The 23631-nt window shown below is 51.5% G+C and overlaps 1 protein-coding gene and 1 long non-coding RNA gene across 7 annotated transcripts in view; one reads left to right on the top strand and one right to left on the bottom strand.

Annotated features, from left to right (window-relative positions):
- UCKL1 (uridine-cytidine kinase 1 like 1) overlaps nt 1-23631 on the top strand; it is a 41439-nt gene that overhangs the window by 3015 nt on the left and 14793 nt on the right. For 3 of the 6 annotated variants that reach the window (XM_038369366.2, XM_038369368.2, XM_043495646.1), the window contains exons 2-6: nt 14744-14937; nt 16799-16905; nt 18183-18353; nt 19559-19630; nt 23156-23345. In XM_038369366.2, coding sequence (XP_038225294.1) covers nt 14744-14937; nt 16799-16905; nt 18183-18353; nt 19559-19630; nt 23156-23345 — 734 coding nt within the window. Of the gene's footprint in view, nt 1-5463; nt 5559-14743; nt 14938-16798; nt 16906-18182; nt 18354-19558; nt 19631-23155; nt 23346-23631 lie in introns of all 6 variants that reach the window. The other 3 variants (XM_043495645.1, XM_038369369.2, XM_038369370.2) reach the window with 2 other exon arrangements.
- LOC122456414 lies at nt 20188-21096 on the bottom strand. Its single transcript, XR_006275332.1, has 2 exons — nt 20961-21096; nt 20188-20733 (listed from the first exon to the last, which is right to left on the bottom strand). It is a non-coding gene; the product is annotated as an uncharacterized LOC122456414 (long non-coding RNA).

The raw sequence follows: 23631 nt of genomic DNA, 5'->3' as shown, positions 1-23631 counted from the left end.
GCTGGGGGAAGGACTCTGCTCCCTTTCTGTTGTTAGAGAGGCTCAGTGAGGGAAGAGGAGCATCTACCCTGTCAGTTCTGCACACACAGCTCAGGGCTCAGCTTTTTGCTAGGCTAGGCAGAGCACTTCAGTTCTTGGTCCCAATCATGAAAACAATTATTGACTTTTGCCTGTTATACTTGCTGATTTCAGCCCTGCTTTCTATTAGCCTCATGCATCTTTGTTAGGAGTTTGCAGCAGTGTAACTACAACAACATGGTTACACTGGTGCACGTTTCTCTAATGTAGGTAAGGCCTTAGTCTGATGGGCACCCAGCAGCTGCATGAGAGGAGTTCAGGGAACTTGCATGTGTCCTTTAGACGCTTTGATTGTTTGCTGATGTCTCTCCTATGCACCCACCCCCGGAGCAGAGGCTCCTGTGTGCAGAGACAAAGGGGGGCGTCCCCCTCTAAGGACAAGAGGCCCTTCATGCTTTGTGCATGCTTTAGCCCTGGGAGCTCCAGCGGCCAGACTGTTACGCTGCAACTGATGGGGCTGTCTTGGAGAGTGCTGGGTGTGACAAGAAGGATCAAAGGTGGCTCCTTCCTCAGTGTTAACGCAGTCCAGGTATCTGAGCAGGCGGCAGGGCTACAGTCCGGCCCGTGGTTAGTCTCAGAGGCCTTCTCTCACTGTCATTTCACCTGCTCTTTCTCAAGTGGCCTTTACTAGTTAACGCTGCATGAAAAGAAGGCCTAGAACAGCACTTGCCTGCAGCGGGAGGGCCTCCCAGGCTGTGCGCCATGATCGTGGTCAGACAGCATCTAGCTCAGGGGCAAGGCAACAAAGAGACTGAGGTGAGGGCCAGCCGATTGGCTGGTGTAAATCAGCCTCGCTCCACCAAGCTCGATGGAGCTGTGTTGGTTTGCACCAGCTGAGGGTCTGGCCCTGACAAGCGCAGAAGGTCCCAAATGGCTCGGAGTCGTGTACAATTGTTACAGTCTGGTGGGGGGCTGTCCTTCAGATCCCGAATCCCTCCCTCCGCCCCCCCCCCCACTCTTTTGGATTGTGAAATCTACCACTCTGTCATGGAGGGTCAGTAGAAGAAATAAATGAGGCAGGGTTTATACAGGACTTAGTGTGTTCTGCCCAGCCAGCAGTGTGAGCCAATGCTACATTCATAGCAGGGCCCACTATAACTGGTTCACGCACACAGGCGCTGATCCTGGAGTTGGATCTACATGGGTGGTCACCTGCTGGGGTCGTGTATGGACACGAAGGTCCACATGGATCCTGTTGTAAGACTGAGGTCACAGTGATCAAAACAGGAAGAAACCTGGTTCATTTCAGCTTTATCCTAAAAATTAAAGGAAAAATAAATGATCAGATTTTCCCAAAATCTGCATGAACGTGCTGGAATGAAGGCAAATTGGGAAGACGTGACTCTAGCATTTATATTGAGTGCATGTCCTATTATGATGATGTCTGGGCCATTTTAATAGTCAGTGTGCAACGCCAGACACAGACCATCCCCCACTTTTATGAACACCCCTCCCTCAGCATCTGCATTTCACTTACACCCACCCAAGGGCCGTTGGGGTCTCAGTCGTAGAACTAATATAATATAGAAATGATGACCAGTATCTTACACTTGGACACCGCTTGTGAGGCCAGCTAAGAGCAGAGTTGCTGTGCTCCCATCAGCCTGTCCAGCTGTAAAGGGAAGTTCGCAAGCATCTGAAAGGTAGGCATGCTAAGGAGGCTGAGGGATTGTTTAAAGAGGGTCAAGGAACAATGGGGCGAAATTAACAAGAGAACCTGTTTCAAATCTCTTTTAAATCTACCTTCTTTGATGTTCACAACTAACCCGTTGCCACTGCTGGATGAATCAACTGGAGGAAACGTAGCTGCTTCTGACGCAGGTTGCCAGCTCTGATTATTGTATTGTATCGCTATATTTATTCCACATCCCAGGTCTTGGACCTCATTCTCACTTGATTACATGAGAGTCTCAGCTTGCGTTTCTTTTTAAAAGTAAGTTTCTAGCCCTCCTGGGCCACATCTACACCAGAAGCACTTTGGCAATAAAGGAATATCAGTATGGGATGCAAGCAAAGCTCTCCTAGCGTGAACATAGTTATGTTGCTTGGGGTGGACATTGCTGTTGATCATTCCTTTCAGACTCTTCCTGAATGTCCACGAGCTCTTTGGAAGGCAATCTATGTTACCAGAAAGTGCAGTCCTTAGAACTGCCTTCAGACTAAACTTGATTTGATGCACTCCTCTTGTGTACTGCCACTGAGCCTTTGTTCAGAGTCAGAGACGATTTGCAAAGATAGAAAATGTTGTTGTTGGCATACATTTAAAACAACCACAGCATAGAATGAAGAAAGGCAATTTTGTCTGACTCTTACTAAATTAGGAGCTAGATTAGATTGTGGAGTAGACTCTGTCAGGAGAATAGGTAAAAGCCCCGTCATTTGGCCATTGAAACAAAGACCGGAAAAAGGCTCTGATGTTCCCTGTAAAGAACAATGAAGCATTGGTGGGGAGGGCTCCAACTTCGTATGTCTTTTTCTTTAATGGGAAAGAATAGAAATCACCGGGGAAAGATTTTATTTTTAAACTTCTGAAAGGGCTTTACAGACACGGGGGAGTTTAAAATAAAATTACAGCGCGGGAAAAGTTGTCCGCATGTTCCTTTGAAGTTCACCCACTCTGCCGTGCGATTGGCATCATTATTTAGGGGGGACGGCTCAGTATAATGGCTTGAGTTAGGGACGCATTGTCAGCTTTACCTTTGAATTCCATTTCCTGTGGCCGTGTGTCGCAGATTTACTGTTATTTCAAGCAGGGGTTTGGGACAGTTTCTTTTTGTCTGTTTCTTTACACATCCTCATTGGTCCAAGTGTTAGTGATTTGGTACATATTTCGGGGTAACATTCTCTTCTGTTAATCTAGCTGTTGTGCATTGGTGCTATTGTTATGTGTGCTCCATACTAGACTAGGATCCCAGTGCACCGAAATCCTATTCACCCCTCATGTGCACGCTCCTGTTTGTTTCGGAGTTGGACCTTTGTCTCCAGAGACCGGTGCAGCAGGCTGTTGAGTGTTGAAATATCAGAGATCGTTGCAGTTGGGCTTTCAGACACCGCAGCTTGCGTTGACCAGTAGGGATGGCGGCTCCTGAAAATCAGACACCTGAAGTGTCGTACCTGCCTCAACAAAGGAAACCAGCTCAGAGACATGCATTACGGCCTTTAAAGGTCACTCACAAAAGTTGTCTGTATTGCAGTGGTGCCTGAAGGGCCCCAAACAGGATTGAGGCCCCCTTGTGCTGGACAGGGCTGCAGTGTTCTTAAATCCCACATTCCTGGCACACTTGGAGCAAATGCTCAATGCCTGTCCCCTCAGGTGTACAGAATAGCCCCTCTGCTCCGGGCCTTCTTTTGGTCTGCCCTTCCCGCTCTCCAGACGCACCTCTTGGCCCCCTTCTTCCCCACAGCCTGGCGGCTCCATTTTTCAAAGCACTTAAGTTGTCAAAAGTCAAACACAGAATTCCTAGGGAGGGCTGGCTGGAGGCAGCTGATACAGGTGCAAAACAAAGGAAAAACTTGCTCAGAAATTCTGTCCTGGGGAGCTGGGCCCCTCAGTCCAGGGGAGCAAATCAGGATCCCAGTTCTGATCAGTCTGGGTTGTGGTCAGCAGGGGAAGCTTATTTAATATTCGTAATGTGGATCATAATCACTGCCTGCGTGAGGGGTGAAAGTCCCTAATTATTATGGGTGTTTCCCCAAACTTGTTGTCTTTTCTCTTTGTTCGAGTAACATCCCTTTTGCTTTTGTGACACGTCAGCCTTACGTACGCTGGTGACCTCGGAGCAAGGCCCGGTTGTGTGGCACACAGCCTGGCAGGCTCTCGTGTGCCCTGGGAAGGTGTATACAGCCCGTATGCTGCACCAGACACCTGCTACTAAGTGGCTGAACGCTTCTACATCCTGATGCTCCTCGTCCCCCAACCCTTACCAGCTCTGCTGTGCCAGCCCATCTGTGGTCCTTTGCCTAGAATCCTGCCCCCTTCACACTTCCCCTCACTCCCTGAGTTCAGTTTGCTAATTCCCCTCTTCCTGTACTCCGACACTCGTTCATGCCTCGGCTGCCCCTTGGCACCTGCTGGCAGTCAGGTATTTCCCCAGGACCAGCCACATGGCGCCATGCCTTTCCCCATGTACGGCTCCTTCCCGTGTTGTTCTCTCTGCCGGGAGGATGTGTTAAGCTGGGAGAGGAGCAGCGGGTGGAAAATTGCTGTCAAAGTGGCAGGGCTGGCGTAAAGCACCTGGCAACAGGACAGCTGAGAGTGCAGAATGCAGCAGCTTGGTGCATAGGGGGCGGGGGGCGTGTGAGGGGGTGTCTTGTTTGCGTGGTTACCCATGGCCGGGGGTGTTGAGTTTCACAGACTTGTTTATGCTGGGGCCGGAGGCAGGTCAGGAGACCTCCGCAGCTGCAGATCCACCTCCAGCAACAGGCTCGGCCACAAGCTGGGAGCTTGTCATAACTTCCCTGCTCAGAGTGAATTTGAATTTGTAGCCAAAAGCCAGGAGGCTGGGGGCTCCTGGCTCCCTCCTCTGCAGAGCTGGGGTCCGCCCCAGGAATGCCAGGGCAATATTAATACCCAGCTCAGCTTCTGGTGATCGGCTGCTTAGGACAGCGAGTCTCTTCTGTCCCCACTGGCTCTTGTTTGGGTATTAGTCTACTCATTCCCTAGGGGGAGACTATCTGCCCTAGCAATGAGATGGGCCTGCTAATCCACTCGCTCTGATCCGTTCCGAAGGACTCCGGCTCCCCCCCCCAGCCCCAGCCCCAGCTGCAGCTCTCTTTATCCAGACACTGCTACAATTGCTGGGATGGGGGAGTCGGCCCATCACTTACCCCAGCAGTGGGGCATCCTCGCTGCTTCCCCCAGTGAGCCCAGACTCTGAATGTCAGCAGCAGGTGAGTGAGCCCTGTCCCAAGCAGCGGGTCTGTCTGTCGTGGTGAGGGGTGGGGGGAAGAGGAGGTGCTGCTGCTGTCTTTTTTTTTTTTTTTTTTTTTTAAAACAACATCCGTGCTATTAATATCAGCTAATGAACATAATCTCTAGGATAAGTGATCCTCTTCCAGGCGTGTTGGCCACTCCAGTACTCGGCTACTGGTGCTTTCTCTCCTCCCGCTGTCTTCCTTACCCAGCCCTTCACTAACACTCCAGCCCCCTAAGATTTCAAAGCCGTGCTGGGTGTCTGAAACCCTTCCTCCAGCCCCACGGGCTCTTTGGGGATAGGGAATAGCCCCACACAGGACTACGTTGGTGTCATTTCTCCAGAGTGCTTCATTCACATGGCAGCCCTGTTACAATGTTAGTGCTGTTCAGGCGGCCATGTGACAGGCAAACCAAAAAATACACACACACTCTAAACTCCTGAAACCCATCCCTCCCTTGCCCCCCACTAGAGACTGATTCTGCAGCAGCTGGGTGGAATGAGCAGCCCCCCTATGTATGCGGGTGTCGGGATATCTGGCTGCTGGGCTCTCAGGGCTGAAGGCAGGTGAGTGTCGTAGTTTGCTTGCTTTGTTGTTGTTTTTTTTAAATCCCTATTTGCCTGCGAATGAATTCGTAGCACCTCCAAACCCGAAAGCACCGTGGCTGTTTGTCAGAGGGCTGGGAAATTGGAGACAGCAGCTGGGAGAGCAGCTTTGCCCAGGACACAGGGTGAAACCTGTGCAAAACAGCTCCTCTTGCTGCAGGATTTAGGGGTGGCTGTTGTCGTGGCGGGGGAGGAAGACAGCTGGGAAGAGAGTCTGGCTCAATGGTTAGGGTTAGCATTATTGCAAACGCCGTGGGATTCCCCTTTAACTCACTGGCTTTGGATCCAAGGTCAGGAGCTTTACTGGCTGTTAGGGGGAATGAGAAACTGTGATTTTTTTTTTTTCCGGGTTGGGAGTGTTTGGGAAGTGTGTGAACTCTTTTTCCTATTGAAAATTAAACCTGCTGCCTTTTTAGATGGCCCAGCCTTCAGGTGGGGGTGTGTGTCTTCTCTTTGGCCTCTCAACCCGTCTGATCCTGTCTATGATGCCAGCTGGTCCTAAAGCTAATCAATGGCAGTTTGAAGCACAGAATGCATTGGGATAGAAGGAACCACATTTTAAAAGGGGGCAACCCTAGGACTACCTGAGACAAGGGGCAAAGTCTGAACTAAAATTGGAAGCATCCTTCTCCTCTCCCCACTGTATGATGAGTAAATTGAGTGACAAAGAAAAGCTACCTTGGTTTGTGCCAATATTAATCTGCACAACTAATTCCCATCTTGCAGCAGAGTGGGGCTAACAAATCAATCACCAACAGGAGTGCAGTTGATTTACTCTCCAAGATTAACGGACAACTTTGTGGGACACTGGTGAACGAATTTCACTGTGGTGTTTCACACTGGTAAAGGAACTGGAATTATCCCTGGGGCTTGCTCTCCCCTCCCCCGGTCAGGGCAAGTGGAATTAAGTGGGCAGGATTTAATCTGGAGTCCTGTTTGGAGGAAGGATTGTGGTTGAAAATCAGGAGGAGTCTGCAGAGACAGGAGAGACTTTTGTGAGGTTGGGAGTGTTGTGATGAGTGTCCAGGGTTGTGTAGCCAGAGCATGTATCTATCCTTCATCTGGTCAGGTTTAATGTTAAAAGCTGAAATAATACTTCCCTGGTTTATCCAGAATCCCCGTGTCTCTGAGCGGAAGGGGATGGGGCAAAGGGTAGCAAGGAAGGAGAGGAAACTTCTTTGTCTACCCAGCAGCGAATAATAATTTCACTCTTCATACCTGGCTCTTCTCAACACAGATCTCAAAGCGTTTGTTGGGAGGGCGTTTAGGATCATTCTCCCCATTTTACAGATGGGGAGCATGAGGCATGGAGAGGGGAAGTGACTTGTCCAAGGTCTCCCGGCAAGAATAGAACACAGGTCTCCTGTGTCCCAGTCCAGTGCACGAGTTACTAGGCCACACTACGCGTTACCCAAATACATTTGGGAGGTGCCCAGCCTTCCTCGTATTAAACTCTTGTAGCGTTTTTGGGCTGAAATGACGCTTTGTTTTTAACTGGAAATTCCGTCTCCCTGTCCCACCCAAGACAACATACCATGGTAGGATGTGTCGTTCCCCTGTGGCTTCCTGGATTGACTTCACTGGAAACAAGCTCTCGCAGAGGGAGTGTGTCCCACCAGGCTGTAGGTTAGGGAGCAGCCAAGGAAGAGGAGGGCTTACTTGTCGCTGGTGTGTCTCCACTCCCCTCCTTTGGGAATAGCAAAGAGAAGGCCCAAGTTGGGGAGCCACTGAAGGGGGTGGGATATCCCTGATGTATCAGAGCCCTTCTTTGAAGTCTAAACTGAAGACCAACAGGGGAGACAGTAAAAGGATCATTCCTGGTCTCTTCCATTCTCCGGACCATTATGCTTCAGATATAGACTGAAGTTCTGGCTTTGTTGAAGCCACCGGCAAATGTCCCATTGACCCTGGGTGGAACCAGGATTCTACCCCCAGGTGCTTTTGAAATGTTGTGTCGAAGCCTGAGTCCTGTTGGTTTTCGATAAGACTTCGGCTCCAAGGTCATTTAGTTACTTTTAGAAACGTTACCTGTAGAACCGTGGGCACGTCACCGTGGGGAGAAATCTTCAACCAAGACCAATCCCCTTCGTTTTGAGTAGGTGGCATTAACGCTGGGCTTTCCTAGTCATTGCTGAGCCAATGGGCTTCACTTTGTGTCTATTTCAGGATCTACAATTTGGTAAGCAGTTCTGGGGAGGATTACCTTGTATTAGTCGTTATTTACTGGTGGCGTTGCAATGGTGCCTTGGGGCCCCAGTTGTGGAGCAGGACCCTGTTGGGCCAGGCGTGGTACCCAGACAACGATAGATGTCTTTAGAACTGAACGATGCTATAGTGCCCCATAGGCTTTGAAATGCTTTCTGAGGACCCGCCACACCCCACAAAGCACCTGGAGCAATGTTAGAGTGCTCCCCTGCAACTCCCAGGACCGGGCAGTCCTTTAGTATGGCCTCCTGTTGAAATTCCAACTTCCAGCAACGTAAGCCAAGCAGTGCAGATGTCATAAGTGATCATTCTGAATCAAATTATTTTAAATTTCTCCAGAAACCTCAAGGCCCAATTTCTTCTTCCTAATACAAAATACAAATTTTCTTTTTACAAATACCTATCCATATGGCCTAGGGCCATTAACCCAGAAATGACTGTAGCCCCCTTGCCTAAGGGGCAGAATTGTGTGTGCTATATGCCCATGCTTGTTACAGCCAGCCAATATCAGGGCCCCACTTAGATTATTTGCTCTTTGAGGCAGGGAACCATTGTTTGTTCTGTGTTTGTACAGCGCCTAGCACAATGGGCTCCTGTTCTATAACTAGTGTTCCTAGTTGCCACTGCAAGACAACGAATTATTGTTCTGTTTGAATGCCGTACACGTGTGGTAAGACTGTCCCTTCTGCAAACCCCTTACAATCTAAGTAGGCGAGATTGAGGTATAAGTAAGGCTACGTTTTAGTCATGGGTATTTTTAGTAAAAGTCATGGACAGGTCACAGGCAGTAAAAAAAAAAAAATTCACAGCCCCGTGACCTGTCCATGACTTCTACTGTATACCCCAACTAAAACTTGGGCCAGGGGGCTGCGGATGCTCTGGGGGGAGCACCCCAACCCCCTGCTCCAGCCCTGAGCCCCCTCTCATACCCAAACTGATGCTGCTGGCCCAGGGGCTGCCCGGCTCGGCAGCCCCTGAGCCAGCACTGGCCGCCGCAGAAGTCATGGAGGTCACGGAATCCATGACAGACACGCAACCTTAATTATAAGCAGTTGGTCATTGACGTTGTGAACTAAAAAAGAAATTGGAGCCAACAAAAAAACCTGTCTAGGAAACATATCTGGGAAGTGCTATTACGTTGGACGAAGGGAGAATTCTGGTGCACTATCGGAAAATATAGCAATAAAATACAGCAGTAAGAAAAATTGAAGTGCCGCATTAGTTTCTGTTTCATGATCTTTGTTGGACTCCAAAACAGCTGAAACAAATAAACATATGTTCACTTCAGACGTGGACTGTGTTTAAACTAGTACTTGTGGCACCTTAGAGACTAACAAATTTATTAGAGCATAAGCTTTCGTGAGCTACAGCTCACTTCATCGGATGCATCCGATGAAGTGAGCTGTAGCTCACGAAAGCTTATGCTCTAATAAATTTGTTAGTCTCTAAGGTGCCACAAGTACTCCTTTTCTTTTTGCGAATACAGACTAACACGGCTGCTACTCTGAAACCTGTGTTTAAACTACAAGACCACTTGGCGGCAAAAATATATAGCAAATAACAAATGAACTCTTGGAATAGGATGATAATTCTCTGCTGGATCCAAGAAGGGTTCTCTCAAGGGACCTTTCAAAATGATGGTTCTGCTTCTCATGAATGGAAATTTCTAAGTCATCTTTTCCCCTTGCACATTTTTATGCATCCCATGGCAACGGAAGTTAGAAAAGGTCCCAGCGGTCCATCAGTGGACCTCATTGGTGGAACACCACAGCTGGGTAACCTGTGGGATTGCTGTGTGCACATAGTACTTCACAAGCTCGAGTGCTAAACGAATGTTAATTATCACAACACCCTGGAAGGTGGGTACCTGGTGAAGTGTGTGTTATAGGTGGGGAAACGGAGGCACAAGAAAACTGAGGTTTAGACTTTCAAAGCATAGCCCCTAATTCTGGGCGAGGCTTGAACCACCTGGGGTCAGATTTGCAGAGGAGCCGAGTACGTGCAATGCCAGTTGACATTAGAGAGCTGAGAGAACTCGGCACCTTTGGGAAATCAGCCCCCTGGTATCCTGTATTGGACATCCAAAATTAGAGACCGCCTCTGAAAATCTGGGCCCACTGTAGCTGACTGATCCAAAGGCAGAGGCAAAGCAGAACTTGAGAGATCCTGGCTCCTGGTCCTAGTTTATATTTGTAGTAGGGTGGCACCTCGAGATTCGAGTCGGGGACAGGGGATTCACTGTGCTGGACTCCTAATGGTTTGAAAGAGGAGCAGCAGTTGTAGCGTTAGGATCTGCACCAATTGCAGGGGTCCCAAGGCAGCGAAGGGCCCCCTGAAAGCCAGATCTGACCCGCCAGGTGTCAGCTGCTCTGTTCTCAGAGCCGGCCGGGGCTCAAAATGGTGCCCTCCGTACGGCGTGATCTCGCCCACACTGTGAGTATGAGGTCACGAGTAGGGCCCGGAACTGAGCTATGCAGGAGGCCCCCATGGGACAAACACTGCCACTGAGGACGAGACAATCCCTGCCCTGCCAAGCTTACTACCTAGAACCCCACCCTGCCCAGAGAGCTCTGCACCTGCCCAGAACCCAGCTGAAGTTGCCCACGCATCTGACAATGGTGTCGTTGATGTGGCTAGGAAAACGAGAGTGAGAAGGGCTCTGGTAGACGGGATTCCTGTATTCTCCATCGGTAAAACTCCCTTCACCGCTTCAGCATCATATCCATCCCCACCCAGAGAGCTGTGTTTGGAAAGTAGATGAAACAAACATTTTTCCCTCCCTGGTAAATAACAATTGAGCCTTCATCATCTTTGCTTTTATCGAGCTGGAACATCTCTGTTTACGCACCAGCATCCTTCTCGGGTGTCAGCACTGTTTAATTGCTGCCTCAGGGCCCCCCAAAGGAGAGCAGAACAGAATACCCGGCAGGCTGTCTGTGCTTTTCGCGCTTTCTCTAGGCGGGAAGGAGCTCTGATACAGTCTAGCGGACTTTCCCTGTTGGCCTCACCTGTTTGTGATCATGGTGTTTAATTCTCTGTTCTGGATGTTTCTGTGTGGGCAGATTCCTGCACCTGGATGCAGCTCCATTGAAGTAAAGGAGAGGCAGGGGCTGCCCACATCATTCTCTGGTCAGATGTGACCTAAATAGAGGAAACGGAAAAAAGGAAGGACAGCTGTTATCTGAAGCCTAGAAAGGCTATGTGAGTCACTCAAGGTCATGCAGGGAATCCGTGATGGAGCTGGGAACTGAACCTGGATTGCTTGATTCCTGGCTCTTTGCCTTACCCACCAGCCCTTTCTCCTGCTAGCTAAGACAGCAAGATTTACACCTCTTCACTGTTCATTCTGGGTAGCTGCAGCGGGTGCTTTTAACATTTTAAACTTTCATTTGTGCTTTTGCTGAGGGTTTTCAGACCAAACTTTGACCAGATTTAAAATTGTTATAAGCAGGTTGGGAGGAAAAAGCTTTAACAAAATAACAAACAAACCCATAAAACTTGCCACTGGGTAACCAAGAAATATAAAAAAAAACCCAAGCCAGTCCCTTGGCGTTGGACTAAAAGGATCATGCTCTTCATGTTGGATCTGCAGCAGCTACCATGCCCTGTCCACCAGAACCCGACTGCCACAGTCAGTGCTGCCAGGGGTCTATCCTGCTGTTACCATCCGGATGAAATAGAAGTTGTTAAAGGCGAGATGGTTCTGTTTCTGATCCATTCAAGACCCCAGGGAGTTGGGGAAAGGGAGAGGTGGGGGCAAATTGGTGTTTGCGAGGTGGGGGAAAACCCCAAAGGTAGTTGGGGGGGGGGGGAGAAGGGCCGTCAAGCCAATAGAAAAGAAAAAAACTTGTCAGCACTGTCAGAAACAGCTCCATGTGGGCGGCAGATGCCTTCACGCTGTGGGATTGGTGAATGCTGAGTGCTCATCTCCTCTGAAGCCGGGTGAGAGTTTCACTGGGAGATGGATGCTGGCATGTTGTTAAATGCCAGGCCAGGTAGATGATCTCTCTAATCCCTTGGCTGGTTGCCTGCCACTGAGCCTCTCAAGCAGGGTTTGAAAGGTTACAGCCAGAGCTGATCAGAGACCAAAAGGATTTGGAGTGAGTCCGCAGAGGGCCGGGAGCTGCTCCAACTTCCAGGAGCCCATTCAGCCTGCGTGACTCCGCTGCCTTCCTGAACTCACTTAAAGATCATCTTGTCTGCAAACACACACCTTTTCCACCGCCCCCAGCCCCTAGTTCCCATCTCGCTTCTTAAAGAGAGTACAGCATAGAAATAGGATGATATTGAAATCATGCTGCAGGGGGAGCGCCTGGAAATAAGTGGAGGTCACCCCAGCACAGTGAACGTAGCGAGAGGGGATCCCCAGATTTCCTGTACTGCGCAGGGTGATTTCCTCTGCCTGCCTTTTGTGGCCTGGCCGTTTTCTCCCACGCTTTGACCCCTTCAGCAAATCAGCTGGGGTCAGGAAGTGGGGTGGGGGTGAGACACTTGATGTTCAAAGCACCTCTTTGTCTCCAGTTCCTTCTGTGTCCTGCTAATAGACCTGGGCAGCTCCACGGCAGGCTTGTCCTGCAGAGAACGGTGTTCCAAGAGACAAAGGAAGTGGTGGCCACACCAGCTCTAGCGCCCATCCTTTGGTGCCCCTCTTATCTGCTGGTTCCCCACCTGCCTAGGCCAGAAGGGACAGTTGTGACAATCCGGTCTGACCATCTGGATAACTCTGGCCATAGGACGTCCCCCGGATAATTCCTCTTTGAGTTAGAGCAGATCTTTTAGAAATACACCCAATCTTGATCTACAAATGGTTGGTGACGCTTGCCAATTCGCTCTGCAAGGGTGATGGCTCTGCGGCTGGCCTCTAGGATGGGGCCCCCCAAGGGTGGGGGAGCAGTGTCAGGTGTTGTGGCCTCCTTGATCTCCCCAGGTTGCCATGCAGAAGGGGGTCCGTAGGGGGAAGGCTGAGAGGACCCTTGCTCCCTTTGTATGGTCAGGGGTCTCAGGAATAGCTTGGATCCTAGGTAGGAGAAGAAAGAGTAATAGCTCTCTCCAGGAGTAAGCCAGTGGCCCTCACTTTCTACTGTTCCCACACCAGCTCTGGTCTTTCTCCACTGGGACCCAGGAGATGGGGGCAGGCGGTGCTAAGCCTGCTTCCCTGCCCAGGCAGTGCCTGCTGGTGCTGTTGTTCTCCCCTTACATGTAATTAAGAGGGAGGAAAGATCCCCCCTGAGCCTCGGAAATGGAAAGCGCGAGGAGCAGGGAGGCCAGAGTCGGCAGGGGATCTGATAGAAATAATCTGTTCCATCCCTGGCATGTTGACCTGGCAGCGCCGGCTGCAGCTTATCTCCTGCCGGCTGCAGCTTATCTCGGCACCTCTGCCACTGGGCTACTAAGTGCGAAAGGACTTGGGTCCCCCCTTCCTGCTGCAGCAGCTGGTGAGAGGAGGAGGCACTTAGCAGCGCAACACAGGGCACGCTCACACACCCACCTCTCGCGCTCCTCTCCCCAGGGGCTCGTGTGGTTGTACTACAGCAGCCTGCATTCCCCTCTTGCTGTGAGGCCAGAAGGGCTGGAAATGCACTGGCTGCAGCCAGACCGCCACTTCGCGGCAGATGGAGGCATTAAAAATACCATGCACCACCCTGCTATCGGGGAAGGAGGGGGATCTCCTGTCTGTGCCTGGCTATTTTTGATCTCTTTATATGGGCGATTTTTTCTTTGTCCCCATGAACCCCTCTGCCTTCTCACTTGGGGGAGTGGGTCTGGTGTCTGCTAACCCGGGGGGTTGCCATGTGTTAGTATTACGTGGATTGTAAGCTCTTCAGGGCAGGGTCTGTTTTTTGTTCAGTCTGTGTACAGTGCCTGGCACTGGGGGGTCCTGAGCCATGCCTGAGGGACCTCTAGGTTCTTCTGCAAGGCAAAGAATAATTATTATTAAATACATAAACACTGAATTTCCGCAGCACTTTATAACCCTGGGCATACATTCCCTGCCCTGAAGAGAGAAAATCTGAATGAGATAAGATTCAAGAGGGCAGTTCAGGGCAGGCCGGTGGGGGGCAGTTTGGGAGTGGCTAACGGGGGAAGGGGAAGGAGGAGATATTGCTTGAAGAGGTGTGTGTTAAGGAGTGGGAGTATGTGGCCTAATATAGACACTTGTATGTTCTCCACAGTAGTGTAAACACGTTTGGGCTGCTTCAGGCCAGGCCAGGCTAAAGAACAGAGGTGTTCTTACCCTGGCACATGGATAAAACAGAATTCACTGCTTGCTGAGAGAGCTTTCGAGCCTTCACTGGGGAGGATCTCAGAAGCTTTCACCAGCAAACTTCCCTCTGCACCCTGGGTGAGGTACCAGCAGGCAAGTTTTTACACGTGGTCAAACTGAGGCACGTAATGGTTGAGCGACTGGCCTGAGGTCACACAAGAAGCCTGGCACAGCCAGGAAGAGAGTCCAGGGGAATTGAGCCCCAGGCCCCTCTATCCACTAGAGACACTTACCCCGAACAGCAGCTTGCTGCTGATGGCACTAGTCAGGGCCAGAACTTGGGGCAATTTCCTGTTACCAGATAGCCTGTTTCCCAAGCCTGTCAGACCCAGGAGCGCCCTGTAGGCAGTGGGTTAATGCAGTGCTTTGGGCAGGACCCTCCTCTGGCATCCACCCTGGGGGGTCTGTTCCATCCCACTGGCAATGCGAAGAACTACCGCAGAATCCACTGCGGAGATTGCACGGTGGCTGGGAGAGGAGGGTTCGTCATTAACCCAGCTGTGTTCCTTCCCCTGGGCGAGTTCAGGAGAACACGGTTTATCGTTAATCCCTCTAGCCTCTTTTCAGGTCAATGCGTCAGTTTCAGCCTCTCGAGGGGATCCCCTCACAGATCGAGGGTGCCCCCCTGCGAATGTTGCCCCAGATGACCAGGTTTCTTCTTCTTCCCGTCTCCTAGCACCAGCGGAGCAGAATCCTTAGACAGACTGTACCCTGCGGTGGGTGCTGCGAGGCCGCCTCGGAAACGGACCACCAGCCAGTGCAAATCCGAGCCACCCCTGCTGCGGACGAGCAAAAGGACGATCTACACAGCCGGGCGGCCGCCGTGGTACAACGAGCACGGGACGCAGTCCAAAGAGGCCTTCGTCATCGGTAAGGCATCTGCTGGGAGCTTTCCGAGCACAGGCCTCTCGGGCGTTAACGGCCGGAGGGTGGCTTTAGAGGCTCTTTGCTGAGGGCTGGTGCGGTGTGTCCCCCTTCAGGTCATGCCGTCCCTCGCAGCCGCCATAGCGGGGATCTTGGTATGAGCTTGGCATAGGGTCCTTTGCAACAGTGCATCTCTCGGAGATGGCTCCTGCCTCACTAGCACACTTCACTGCCATGCCAGAGATTCCAGCTTGATTCCCGAGCTTGGGCCTCCACACTTCTCAAACTGAGGGGCGGGGGGTCTGATTAGTTCGTCTTAGCGACGGCTCCCTTAGGGTCCTTGTCTTGCTCCGTGGGCAGCTGAAAGCTACAATGCTCTAGGAATTATGCTCTGGTCTGTGTTCTACGGGAGGTCGGACTAGACCAGAGGTGGGCAAACTACGGCCCGTGGGCCACATCCAGCCCGCAGGACCATCCTACCTGGCCCCTGAGCTCCTGGCCAAGGAGGTTGTCCCCCATCCCACGCCACCACGTGGCGCAATGCTCTGGGCGGCGGGGCTGCAGAGCCCGGCCTGCCCCGGCTGCGTGTCCTAGTGCAGCCACGCTGCCAGCCACCGGTGCTCCAGGCAGCGCGGTCAGGGGGCGGGAGGGGTTGGATAGAGGGCAGAGGAGTTTGGGGGGTTGTCAGGGGCATGGATAGGGGTCAAGGTGGTCAGAGGGCAGGGAATGGGGGTTGAATGGGAGCAAGGGTCCCAGGGAGGCCGTCAGGAAAGAGAGGAGGGTTTGGATGGGGTGGTGGGGGGACGGTCAGGGGACAGGGAGAAGGAGTGGTTGGATGGGGCAGGAGTCCCAGAGGGGCAGTCGGGGGGGGTGAATGGGGGACAGTTAGGGGCGAGAGGTCTGGGGGCGGTCAGGGAGAAGGGGTGGTTGGATGGGGCAGGGGTCCCGGGGGAGAAGTCAGGAAGGGGGGGGTTGGATGGGGCGGTGGGGAGCAGTTAGGGACGGGGGGTTGGGGAGTGGTCAGGGGACCGAGAGAAGTGGGGGAACAGGTGGGGGGGGCCGGGCCATTCCTGGCTGTTTGCGGAGGCACAGCCTCCCCTAACCGGCCCTCCATACAATTTCAGAAACCCGGTGCGGCCCTCGGGCCAAAAAGTTTGCCCGCCCCTGGACTAGATGATCCCAATGGTCCCTTCTGGCTTTGGAATCTATAAATACAGGACCACGAGGGAGTGGGATGGATCTGCAATGCTACCAGTGACATGGTCACAGAGTGACCCCCTGCGTACGCACCCTAGAACTTGGGGAACCCCCCCCAGTATATTGCGGAGTGACAGACATTGGTGCATTGGACGTATCTGTTTGTATTACGGTGGTGCTCAAAGATCCCACTGAGATAAGGGTCTCATGCCTTTGGCCGTGTACATATAACGAGCGATGCCCTCATGAGCTGATGCTCCAAATAGCCGGGGCAGAAGAGAGGTGGGGCGCGCGCTCTCTCTCTCACTCAGCAATGTCCCTCTGTTTGCACCTCATGCTTGTGGGAGGAGTTTATTTTTTACTGTCGTGTGTGACCGATACTAGGACTCTCTCCGGGCTGGTTCGAATACTGGCTCTCCTCCTAATCCGATGATTCTCAGCTGAAGAGCCTTCACCATCCCCAGTTACTTGTAATGACAGAATCATTCATTTGGAGTAGCAGCACTTTTAATTATGCGAACTGCAAGTAATGGGCTACAGATTTCCAAAGGTTCCCTCCCGACTTGTCAAGTGCAGCCAGGCGAAATCTGCCAGCGTTAATTGAGGTTGGAAGGTCGGGCTGCTGGTACGTTCGCTTCATGCTACTCTCTCTGTCTCTCCCCCCCATCAGGCTTGGGAGGGGGCAGTGCTTCTGGAAAGACCACAGTGGCCAGAATGATCATTGAAGCTTTAGATGTCCCCTGGGTGGTCCTGCTCTCCATGGACTCTTTCTACAAGGTGAGCCACCACCAGCTCCTTAGCCCAGGTCAGGCCCCACAGCCAGCTCAGATGTTTGTCCCCTCTGGTCTCTGCCCTCCGGAGTCCTCCCCGTCCTGCTGAATGGGCTGTGCTGGCAGAACAGGTCAGGGGGAGACAGGCGACTCTTTCGAGTGTGTGTCTGTGGCCTGGCTGCATCAGGAGTGATGACAAAACCATGCCACTGGCACTTGCACAAATCCCGCCTGCATTAGGCCTCTGTCTCGGTTACCAGGGGACCAGGCTGGACTAACGTGGTCGGGACTGAGCTGTATTAGTTGAATGACACAAGCACTCTAACGTTAATGAAAAGCGTTGTTTCGATTGAACCCCTACTGCTGTAGGACCCAAGCGTGTCTCTGTCTTTAATGCATTAAAGATTCATAAAGCCCTGTGAGGTAAGGAATTGCTGTCATCCCTGTTTTACACATGGGAAACTGAGGCACAGAGAAACTTGACCTTGGCTGATGGGTGAGGAAGGCACTGAGTCTATCTGTGCCTCTCTCCTCCATTAGGAAGGGCTGTGGCAGAGCAAGGATTTGAACCCACATCTCTTGAGCCAAAGGGCCAGCCTTATAGGTGGACACCATGGTCAGAGCGGCGCTGTGGTCACACACACAGCCTGCCCAAGGCCCTTTTAACCCCCGAGTGCTGGGCCTGGAGCTGGGGGCCCCTGCTATACACCGGGCTCCAGCTGCCAGTCCTGGCTGGACTGTAGAGGGAAAAAGACTTCCTCTTCCCCTGCATGGGCCACTCCCAGGGCCAGGTCAGAACCTCCCCCAAGTTGCAGGAAACTCTGCACTCCCCCATTCCTGGCCCCATTGCTCCCAGCCGCAGGGGGAGGGGGTCAATGTCTGGGGAGCTGCCCCCTCCCCCATTTGCCCAAGCCCTTTGCATCCAGACTCTCAGAAAAGGCCCGCCCTGGGATGAAACCCTAACTACTGGGCCATCGTCCCTCTTCCCTAGAAATAAAAGGGCTAGGGTCTCATCAGCTGCAGCCGACACCCCGCGATACGGGCCAGCAAGCCAAGCTGCTTCTGTCTGGATAGGAGAGCCAGGGAATCCCTGGCTCTAGGGCAATTCTTCATAGTTTGGCCGTCATTCTGGTCTCTCGTGTCAGGGACGTGCATCCGCACACGTGCGGCACTGTCCATAGCACAGCCCACGTGGCTCCTGGCTGAGGCTTCCCGAGGCTGTGCCACTCTCTGCTTTGATGGTGTGGCAATGAACCCTGCAGCTCCCTCTCCTGTCTCGGGTAGGTGCTCACCAAACATCAGCAGGAGCAGGCGGCCAGCAACGACTTCAACTTTGACCATCCCGACGCCTTCGACTTTGACTTGATCATCTCCACCCTGAAAAAACTCAAGCAAGGCAAGAGCGTAACGATCCCCATCTACGACTTCACAACCCACAGCCGGAAGAAGGAATGGGTACGAGGACACAAAGGGACTGATGGGGCCTGGGGGTGAGGGGTGATTCGTGTGCTGGGGGTGGGGATGTATCCTGAGATGGGAAGAGGGATAATGCACCTGCATCTTCAGACTAAAAGTCCCATCCCTTTCAAACACCATAGATTGAAAACCCAACATCCCAGCCTAGTGGTCACATTGCCGTATGGGACGTATGGTGTCTGTTTCTGGAGCCTGGCTTGGTAGGAACCCAGCAGTGGCAGTGTGCTCTCCACGAATGGGCTGGCTTGGTGTGTATAAGGGAGGGAGCAATGCTGTCATCTAGTGGCTGCAAACAAAAGATAAAGAATCTACTGCTACTGGCAGCAAAGGGAGTTCCCCATTAGCTCAAGTGGTAGAAGCCCATGGTTTTGGAGCCGACAGAGCAGTTCTCTGGTCCCAGCTGTCCAGGGACAGGAGCAGGTGTGTGTGAGCACTTATCTCTCGATTGGTTACAGTAGGGAGAACTGTAGATTATGCAACACTGACCCCGGCCGTCGAAGTGAGAAATAGCACAGAGAAGGTCTGAAGGGAGTTCGATCCAGACCTCCTTGCAGAGAGGATGGTATCTGCAGCATACAGTCTTGAGGGAGGGGGGCAGAGATTTTACATGGAAAGGCTCTGAGTGGGTGAGATTTCCCAGCGCGGGGAAAGAGAAATGAAAAGACAGTCTCTTCAGGGGAAGCAGTGCGAGTCACCTGTCTTGGGGCTGGTATTCATAAGCAATATAGAAGAAGCCTCCTCCGTAATGGGCTTGTTCCATCCCCAGTCAGGCTGAGCACTTTCCTTCCTTCTTTGGCTTGAAGATCAATTTAAAAGAAACACAGCAGCCTCATCTCTTGCCTGGAAACATGTGGGAGACCAGGTGCTGCTCCCTTTATCTGATGCATCCTCTCTCTGGGGATGGTGTCTCTTAAGGGGCTGGACCCTCTGATATTGTTCATAGGTTGGTCTTTTCCACCGCCGTTTCTACTGTAAGGGGGGTGCCCTTGTCATGTCCAGTGTCCCAGCGGCACTTTTCCAGTGCCCACTCGTTGGAGCCCAGCAATGGGGCTTTAATTGACCCCGGATTCCCAGGGCATTCAAATCCTTCCTGTTTGTGCTGAACTTCATGCTCCTTTATCATCTCCTCTCATTCTCTTACTAACTGCATTGGGTTTGACCAATTTCCTTCCGTTTCCTCCCAGAAAACACTATATGGCGCCAACGTGATTATCTTTGAAGGCATCATGGCTTTTGCGGACAAGGAGCTCCTGGAGGTGAGAGAGGGTCCTTTAGAAGGACGATGGGCTGCAGAGGCAAAGCCAAGAGGGTCTCACGGCTTCATCTCGCGTCCTGACTGGGAAAGTAGGAGCTGTCTGGGAGCATTCCCTGCTGTACACCTCCCCACCTCCTGCTCTCCACATGCATGCGGGGAGAGGAAGGAAAGATGGAATCTTCCCCCTAATGGTCTCTGATGTCTGGGGCCAGGGAGATGGATGCTTTTAGCAAATGTATTCCTGATTGCTGTAGGAGTTTACTGTAGTTTACTGCTCAGTGGGCTTCAGCTGCTAACGATTACAAAGCCAAGTGGAAGGACGTTGGGAGAAACACAGGCTAATGCTCTAACCCATCTGTAGAGACGTGGACACTGGTGATTTGGTACCGAGTGTAATGAGTTTAGTGGTTACAGTCTAATTCCTGGGGGCAATTGTCCACTGCATAAAAACACCACTAAGTCTGGCACAGTTCTGTTCTCCTAGTATCTGTAGTCTCTACACATTGCAGTCCGTTTGCTAGGATGAGCTGGTCCAGCAACTGCAAGCTTATCTGATCCTTGCCAGGGCTGCAAGTTCCTTATTTTTTATGAGCCCTAACGCAATACATGAAAAATGTAACATGAGAGGCCAAGCTGTGTACAAACCCGAATGTCTCTGCCCGCTTTCATCTAGAAGCTTTGCTTTATTGTTCAATACACTCTCGCGATCTGCTCATCTGGAGCAATAATGACATCCAGTGGTCAGCTGGGTGAATCTCACTTGGAGCGAGGGATGTGATTCCCAGCTCACAAAGCCACACTTGCACTAGCTCTCATCAAGCTAGTGTGTTACAGACAGCGTAGCTGGGGTAGAACAGGCAGCAGAGAATGACCTATAGGCTAGCTAGCCTACCCAAGAACGTACCCATGGGGGTCGGGCAGGTTTATGGCTAGTCCATGCCACTACTCACTGCCGTGGTTACGCTTCTATTTTTAGCATGCTAGCTCATGGGAGCTAGCAGGAACATGTCTGCATGAGCTGGGAATCGCACCCCTATCTCCAAGTGTAGACGTAGTCCCAGAGGAGTATTTCCTGGGGGGAGAGAGAGATCGTTCTTGCTTTTCCTACTTAAAGGCAAAAAGAAAAGCAGTACTTGTGGCACCTTAGAGACTAACAAATTTATTAGAGCATAAGCTTTCGTGAGCTACAGCTCACTTCATCGGATGCATCCGATGAAGTGAGCTGTAGCTCACGAAAGCTTATGCTCTAATAAATTTGTTAGTCTCTAAGGTGCCACAAGTACTGCTTTTCTTTTTGCGAATACAGACTAACACGGCTGCTACTCTGAAACCTACTTAAAGGCAGCGCTGTGACTTGGAGCAGCCATGGGCGACCTGCTGTGTTTGGCCCACTTCCAGCATTAGCTAGCCAGTGCCCACGAGTTACATTCTGGCACATTCTAATAAGTCTCTGCCATAGTCACTAGCCACTCGAATCTCCTCTGCAGCCTTTTAAATTTGAGCTTAGGAAATAGCACCCTGGCAAAAGAGTGGGATCTACTAGTACAAGTGAGTTTTAGAACAGAATGGATCTCACGGGCATGAGAATAGATGTGTGAATTGCACTTGCTGAGATACAGGAAGTGGCTGATTAAGGCTGCGTTGGATCAGATGCAACAGATCAGACCGAAGGCCCATAAAGCCTGGTGTCCTATCTCTGGAAATGGCCGATCCCTGACTCTTTGCAGGACATGAAGGAGCCCTAGCGAGTCACGCAATGCTGTGTACAGAGGAGACTGGGAGGGCACTCAGAGGCTATGCTGATAGGATCCAATAAGAACCTGGATAGACAGAATTCCCTCCTGACCCATGATGAGCAGTGCATGCCTGAAGTTTAGCTTGGATTATCCCTTCCCCCACCTTACTGATCCTGATGTTGGGCACAAGTTTATCCAGCCCTTTAAAAAGAGAATCAGCTGCTATATTGGACTCTCTGACCTCTTGTGGCAGTGAATTCCACAGGCAGACTATGGACTGGGCCTTTGCCTGGAGGATGAAAAGTTGGCCCATCCTGACTGGGCTCCCAACTCGGGAACTACAGTGTCTCAGTTGACCTGGATTTCTAGTGGCTTCATGGGTGTCTCTGAAGGTGCATTGGAGGGAGGGCTATATTCAGATTTCGCAATGTAGATGCTGTCACCCGTTCATTCTATTAGGTTAGGGATAGATTTAGGCTTGGAAGAATTAGATTTTTATCAGTAAACGTCGATTTCACCACACACATACAAATAAATATTCCCAGCAATGATCACTGAAATTTACAGCTAGACAAAGTAAGAAAAATGCTTCCTGAGAACTTATAAGAGTTTGATTTAAGGATTTTTACCTTGGATGTTTGACATGTGATGTTGACAGTTCGTGTTTAATAGCTATAAAGCTTTAACTTTTTGAATCTCAACATCTGCTGTCATTAAATAATTAGTCTGACCCCTCCATACATTCCTGCAACTGTGAAAATTTAAATAGATAAAAATAAATAAAGCTTAAAAATAAACATCAATAGTACCTGGGGAAATTATACCAAAAAAATCAAATTCTGCCAAGCCTAAATACATTTAATGTTAATAGGGCAAGTGTCACTAGATGACACTGTTACACATAGTCTTCGACAATATTTTTCTTAGTGTGCAAGCAAATGTTTAGTCTTGGGAAGACGTATACTGTGGTGGTGGTTTTTTGTTCTGCACAGTTCTGCATTGAGGAAGTGGTCCTTGGAGAGGGAGTTGTGTAAGCAGCAGTATGAGATCGGCTTTTGAGGCACAGTTGCTCCCTGCATGTTGGCTGACCACCTCTGTTCCAGGACTGGTCTATATGTATAAGTTACACATATACTCAGACATCACGTCTTTGAGATCAGTGGAAAGCTGAGCTGCAAGGCCCTGATATCTGCTGTTGCTCAGCAGAGTGCTGACACTGGTGTCAAAAGAAGGGTGACAATAGGCATAAAATTTCCCTCCCCCATTGATGGGTCTTTGAACCAAACTTCTCGTGCCTGTACCCATTACTGGCTCTGTGCCCGCCGATGGTCCCGTTGAGCTGTAGGGAAACGCACACTAGAAGAGGAGATTGTGATGAATTCCTTTCTTCTGGGTGAGGCTGGAGTTGGGGGGCCTGTTTCTCTGTCACGATGATGCAGGCTTGTGCAGCAGAACTCCAAGCGCTGCCCTGACATATCTTAGTTCCCCTGCTGTGATTTCCAAGGCTGCTTGGACCCTGGTGACTGCCCAGTGGGTGATTTCCAGCTCCCTTCAAGGGGCTTGAACCTGGCCCTCTGCTCTGTGACAGCAACAGGGGGATCGGGGAACTGCTAACCGCAGAGGGAGAGCTCCCCTTCCTCTCCGTGGCTTGACTGGGCAGGGCTCCACCCGCGGCTTCCCCTCCCTGAGGGCGCACTCTCACTGCACCAGCCAGCAAGGCAGTACAGCGGGAGGGGTCCGGCACGAGTGACGCTCCACCCGCGCTGTGTGCGTGTTCTGCCTCCTTTCAGCTTCTCGACATGAAGATATTTGTCGACACGGACTCGGACATCCGGCTGGTGCGCCGCTTGCGCAGAGACATTGGCGAGCGCGGTCGGGACATCGAGGGGGTCATCAAGCAGTACAACAAGTTTGTCAAGCCCGCCTTCGACCAATACATCCAGCCCACCATGCGGCTGGCCGACATCGTGGTGCCCCGAGGTACCCGGCACAGCTCGCTTCCGGCTGGCCTCTTTCCTCATTCATTACGTTGGCTTGCTGAGAAATCCCGTGGCTTGTTGTCTCTTAGCAGAGCAGTCCGAACGCCAGCTCCCACACCTCCTCCCTCTGCTCTGGCCCTTCTGCCCTCCTGCTGGCATCAATGCCAACTGTGGCAGACAACTAGGGCACTGAATGACCCTACAGCCCCTGCTCTTGATGGCTTCCAATCCAAATTAATTGGCCTGGCAACTCCCTGTGGGCATGTGTTGGTGCCAGGGTGAGCTGG

The sequence above is a fragment of the Dermochelys coriacea genome, chromosome 13, assembly GCF_009764565.3.
Source record: "Dermochelys coriacea isolate rDerCor1 chromosome 13, rDerCor1.pri.v4, whole genome shotgun sequence".
Lineage (NCBI taxonomy): Eukaryota > Metazoa > Chordata > Testudines > Dermochelyidae > Dermochelys > Dermochelys coriacea.
This window is presented reverse-complemented; position numbering and strand designations above follow the sequence as displayed.